The sequence below is a fragment of the Sinocyclocheilus anshuiensis genome, unplaced genomic scaffold (assembly GCF_001515605.1).
Source record: "Sinocyclocheilus anshuiensis isolate Anshui unplaced genomic scaffold, SAMN03320099.WGS_v1.1 scaffold1679, whole genome shotgun sequence".
NCBI classification, from domain to species: Eukaryota; Metazoa; Chordata; class Actinopteri; order Cypriniformes; family Cyprinidae; genus Sinocyclocheilus; species Sinocyclocheilus anshuiensis.
The window spans coordinates 81,397-87,303 of NW_015552680.1; the positions used below are offsets into that span (position 1 = coordinate 81,397).

General features: G+C 39.9%; 1 protein-coding gene across 1 annotated transcript in view; it reads left to right on the plus strand.

Moving 5' to 3' along the window:
* Positions 1 to 5,907, plus strand: part of LOC107667585 (transient receptor potential cation channel subfamily A member 1-like) — a 75,132-nt gene that overhangs the window by 55,599 nt on the left and 13,626 nt on the right. Inside the window, exons 9-13 of the mRNA XM_016459292.1 lie at positions 2,126 to 2,174; positions 2,428 to 2,527; positions 3,144 to 3,244; positions 3,423 to 3,592; positions 3,817 to 3,981. Of these exons, the coding sequence (XP_016314778.1) occupies positions 2,126 to 2,174; positions 2,428 to 2,527; positions 3,144 to 3,244; positions 3,423 to 3,592; positions 3,817 to 3,981 (585 nt within the window). The remainder of the gene's footprint in view (positions 1 to 2,125; positions 2,175 to 2,427; positions 2,528 to 3,143; positions 3,245 to 3,422; positions 3,593 to 3,816; positions 3,982 to 5,907) is intronic.

Here is a 5,907-nt window from a genome sequence, read left to right on the forward strand (position 1 = left end):
CAAGTCTGTTCATGTCAAGTCAAGTCACGGATTATTGTTTCTAGTGTTCGTCTGTTTGGATTATGTTTGGATGTTTAGATCACTGTAAATAAACTGCACTTGGGTTCTTCACTACACTCGCCTTCAGTGGACTGAACCGAACTCACAGTCTGTCCTGCCAAGGCCAAGGAGGCCGTTCATGAACTCACAGTCAAGTGGTCTGTCCATAATCGTTACATCTTATTTATTTCTTTAGTTATTTATTTATTTATTTACTTTCAGATGATTTATAAATCTCAATTTAAAAAAATTGACCCTTATGACTGGTTTTGTGGTCCAGGATCACATGTTGGCATCCACACCAACGGATAATAACTCTGTGTTTATTATTAGTGTGTGCTGCAATTATGTCATCTACTGCTTTAAATGCTCAAGCTTTTTAAAGCAACTGTACTGTATGTACAGGGAATAGGCAATATTCCTTTATTAAGTTGTTTTACCACCATTTGCTTTTAATACAGCTTCCAACCTTCATAGATCATTAAACTTTTGAATTGTCTCCAATTGAATGACATATGCATGTCATCACTTCAGAGATGTTGGAAAAATCTGCTTTTCACTCATCTCTTCAAATACTACCCATGGTGGTTTGATGATATTCAAATCAAGTGATTTGTCTGGCCAGGGCAGATGAGGAAGTTCATCTTGGTGCTCCAGATTTTCAGGTTTTATGATAATAATACCATCTTTTTTGCACTTTACCATTGGTGTATGATTGAAGTTTTAGTTCACATTATGTTTTTCAAGCCCTGCAAGGTTTTTACCTTAAAATATCAGATTCAAAATCATTGTAATGGTGCGCTGACTTAATAAGGTTCCTGGCTCTGTTTCTTTTCCACACTTCTCCACAAATGTCTGTTCTGGGAGTATGTATGATGAGTAGTTACGAAATTCCACAAAAAGGGTGGCAGCAACAAATGCTAGTGTACAGCTATCCACTGTAATTACCACAGTGATATATTTACGAAAGTAAATTCCTCTCAATTGTAGGGGGCTTTAAAGTCGCAAAAATAGACAAAACTACATACAGCTGGTTTAAAGTCAGGTAGATTCTGATTGGCTGTCAATGTTTGTATCATTCATCAGCTGAAAAAAAATTCTAATAGTAATTCCAACAATATTGTCATTATTGTTATGGTTGTGGTGTGGACTTTGATTTGTTTGTCAGTTTTTTTTATAGTTATAGTTATCATCCTTGGTGTGAATGGGTTATCAAACTCCAAAAAAGACACAGTTAAAGCACCATAAAAGTCCAAATGATGCTACTATATATTCTAAGTCTTTTTAAGCTGTATATTGAGGACATTTTAAAAAGTTACTCACAAATCTTAAAACTTATTCAAAGTGTTGTGTGAATAAACTTGCTATGTTTGGTTTGATTAGGAGATGCACAAAAGCAAGTGGCATTTGGTGTTGTTTAAAACCTGAAATGGGAAGTTTTTCATTCTTGGCTGAACTATCCCTTTAAAAAGATATGAAATGTTTACAGAAATGCAAACAGTAGACTGCTTACAAGTAAAAATAAATGTCTTTTACATTATTCACTGTACGATTCAGTGCTAGGAGTGCAACATGAAATATAAGAACATGACAGGATCATACTAAGACTTTTGAGCAAATCCGCACTGGATTTCACACTCGTAACTTATTCCGAGTACAAGAAAACCCTGTAAATTATATGGTGAAACATTCATTAAAGCAACCTAACTTAAAGAGCATTCCTTGAACCATGATAGGCATTCCTGGGCTGGTGTTGCAATATGAGACTTCTTTACTATAAAATAAATAGGGGCTAAGTACCAAAGGAAAGTTTTTTTCACAGAACTTATAAAAGTTTTAGTTCAGTATAGTTTTACACACACACACACACACACTGTATATATACACCTAACATGTAACATGTACATGGTACAATATTTTATTTTATTCTACATATAGCTTTTAAAGCACTTTCTTGCTATTATCAAACAAATGTATTAATAAAGGTTGTGCCATTAGCGTGCTTGGCCTATTACAATTCACAGCTGCATTTGTTTGATTGATTTCCATGCTTTAATGATTAACAATGCCATTCTTTTCTTAATAGAGCCACGTTGTTTGATCATGTCGAGTTGGCTGAATATCTTATTTCAAAGGTAAATGTTTGAATGGCTGCTTTGTGAGAATGTGAGTGGCTAAAACATCCCAACTCAAACCTTAATTCTGCTGTATGTGCATTCTGTGAAACAGCAAGCTGCAAAGCATCGATTGATCTTTTGATAAGATGAATATTAAGCACCCAATATCTCACCATCTTATCGTATGTCCTTTGATGTCCAATATCTCGTTGTATGTCCTCAGATAAAATCACTAATTCACTGTTATTTGGATCTCATTTGTCTTGGAAAGGGAGCAGAAATTGACTGCACTGACTGTAAGGGACTGTCTCCTCTGCTGATGGCCTCCAAATGCTGTGCTTGGAAAACAGTTGCGTTTTTGCTTTCAATTGGTAAACATTTTTATCAATTTTCAACACATTCTGGCTCCAAATTTATTTGCATGCACATTTCTGCGTATTTAAAGGGATAGTTCACCCAAAAATGAAAATTCTGTCATTAACTGCTCACCCTCATGTCGTTCCAAAGACCTTCGTTCATCTACGGAACACAAATAAAAATATTTTTGATGAAATCTGATAGCTTTCTGACCCTGCATAGACAGCCTAGAATACTTCTTGAGCACAAAGAAAACAAAAATAATGACTTTATTCAACAATTTCTTCTCTTCCGTGTCAGTCTTCAACACGTGTCCACGAGAATACCACGACAATGTTTGCGCACAAAAAGTATTCTTGTAGCTTCACAAAATGACTGTTGAACCACTGATGTCACATGGACTATTTTAACGATGTCCTTACTACCTTTATGGGCCTTGAACGTGGTAGTTACAATGCTGTCTATGGAGGGTCAGAAAGTTTTAGGATTTCATCAAAAATATCTTAATTTGTGTTCCGAAGATGAACGAAGGTCTTGTGGGTTTGGAATGACATGAGGGTGAGTAATTAATGACAGAATTTTAATTTTTGGGTAATCTATCCCTTTAACATATTGTCTTATTGAAAAAAGGTGCCGAATTCAGAATCAAAGATGAAACAGGTCGCAACTTCCTCCACTTTGTCGTTCTTCAACCAAAAGGGCTGAAAAATCTTCCCGAGACAGTCTTACAGGTGTGAAAACCATCCTAAATGTCAAGTTCAGTTTGTCAGATGCAGAACACAGCTCTTTCATTTTGAAAGAAAGCCTAAAGAGTCCAAGTGACCCTGTGTTATGGATTATTACATAATGTACTGTTTTGAACTTGCGTATGTTCTGTATATAGTTATAAGAGCCCATTGCCTCCTCCAGTGTAACGCCGTGAAGGAGATGTTGTCTGATGAGGATGTTGAAGGCTGCACTCCTCTGCACTACGCCTGCAAACTTGGCATCCACGATTCGGTCAAAAATATGCTGGGTCTCAATATCTTTGTGGGTCAAAAGTCACGGGAGAAGAAATCAGCTCTTCACTTCGCTGCAGAGTGAGAACGTTTGTAATACAGTCACAGGCTCACAGCTATATGAAAATTTGTGCTTATTTTCTTATATAAGTAATAAGATTTGACCTATAATAACAACATATCAAAGGTATGAGTATTTTGCAGGCATTAAAACGCAAGTTCAAATGAATGCAGCATAACTCTAAGCTTTTACATCTCATGCACTCCTAAACCTGCTAATATTAAGTGTTTTCTCCATATGTCAGATATGGGCGTATAAACACATGTAAAAGGCTGCTGGAGACCCTCACAGACTCTAAAATGCTGAACGATTGGGATGAAAAGGGTATGACGCCCCTCCATCTTGCTTCAAGGGCAGGACACACTCAAGTTGTGGAGCTGCTGCTCAGAAGTGGTGCGCTTTTTCAAAGGTACACCATTTTTTTGTGGGAAAGTGAAACATCTCAATTTTTTTCTACACAGTCATCACAAGCGGTTTTTACATAATTACCAAGCAGTGTTATTTTAGAATCATTCAGATATTATTATAGTGTCGTCTTAGTTTAAGTTTTAGTAATTTTCTTGTGTGACATTTTTATGAAGGTGTTTTTTTTTTAAGTTTTATTAAGAGTTAGTTTTTAGTTATTATTAATTAAATGAAAATGATTGCCTTAATTGGCAAATAGCTGAAATAAAATATGTTTTAAAAATGTTTTTAATGTAAAATCTGGTAAAACCAATTAGGAACCAACGTCTCAGGTTACTTATGTAACCATGGTTCCCTGAGTAGGGAACGAGACACTGCGTCCTCTAGGGGTCGCTATGGGGAGCGCCTCGTCGTGACCCATGTCTGAAGCATACATTCAAAAAACACCAACAACATGTTGGCTGGCGACAGCCCATGACGTCACTACCGGTGCGACTATAGTATATATAGGCGGCGGGAGAACACGTACATAGGTGAAGTGGTGCCCAAGGTGGGACCGGGGCTTTATCCAACTCAAGAAAGGGCACGAAGCTGCCGCGCGAAACCCTTACCATACAGGATTTTAGAAAGAACGCAAAGTACTAGTGTGCGAGAACAGACAACTCAAGTCTCACGTGAGAGGAGAACTCTGAATTCAGAAAGGAGTAGCGTGCTCATAGGCAACCCTTTGATAAAGGGGAGCACTGCTAAACACTACCACGAGAACAGCCCACGGAGCGAGGAATCCAACTCCTCAGAAAGGGAGAGAATTCAAACGCTCGAAAGAAAGCACCATGCTCACAATAACCCTCAATGGTGAGGGGAGCGATGCTTCAAAAGTGTGTCAACAGAGACTCTCTGGTTGAGTGGAGCCCAAGGCGAGTACCGGGGTCTAAGCCAACTCAGAAAAAGGGAACGAGGCTAATAACGCATAACCCTTACCATACAGGATTTCAGAAAGTGCGCAGAGTCTTAGCGTGCACACTTACCACTATGTGGATTTTAGAAAGTGCGCAAAGTGCTCAGCGTGCACACTTACCACCATGTGGATTTCAGAAAGTGCACAAAGCTTAGCGTGTGCACTTACCATAGCATGGATTTAAGAGCTTCCCAAACATCTGCTCACAGATTCCCGGAAGTACTGAGCCAAACGGGAGTGGCAAGCTCAAAGATAACCCTCTGAGATGAGGGGAGCACTGCCTGAGACAGCATTTCACAAGAAGGTTTTCGCAAATGCCACCTATACTTCCCGCTCAATCCCTCAACAAGAGGGCATATCCTGGTGACCAGGAAGCTCCTCAGGGCGACCTAGATACAGCGTACCAGACAGGGCAGCCTGAAAGCATAAGCCCAGCCCGAACGTCCAGGACATTTTGCAGTGCCGTGCCGGGGGGCCTGATGATCAAGAAGGCTCCCGCAGAAACCTGTGATCTGGCCGCATGATCCAGGAAGCATGAAGCCGGAAAAGGCTCACCTGAGCTGGAGGGTTATGGCCAGAAAGAAAACGCTCATTGAGACGACCTCGCAACGTCACTTTCTTGGCCCGCTTCCATGGCAAGCCAAGCCTCGCCGTGGCGCGATCCATAACCTCTAATAGCTCATCATACGCAGGGCAGGAGGATTGGGAGGGCTCAGCCTCAGCCTCTTCGCCCTCCTCAGACATCTCCTGCTCTTCCTGGGCCGAACCCAGCAGAGAACTGGCCCCTGTGCCTTATTCTGCATGACCATATTTTAGATCCCTTAATCCTACCTGTTTTTATGGTTTTAGTTTTAGTTAACAATAATCAAGCGTAGCGTTAGTTCTGGCAGGTCACGTAAGTCAAGCTCGCATCAGCTGACTCTCAGCTGATCCCCATCTACCTATAGGAATACGACACCTATCTAAGCATTC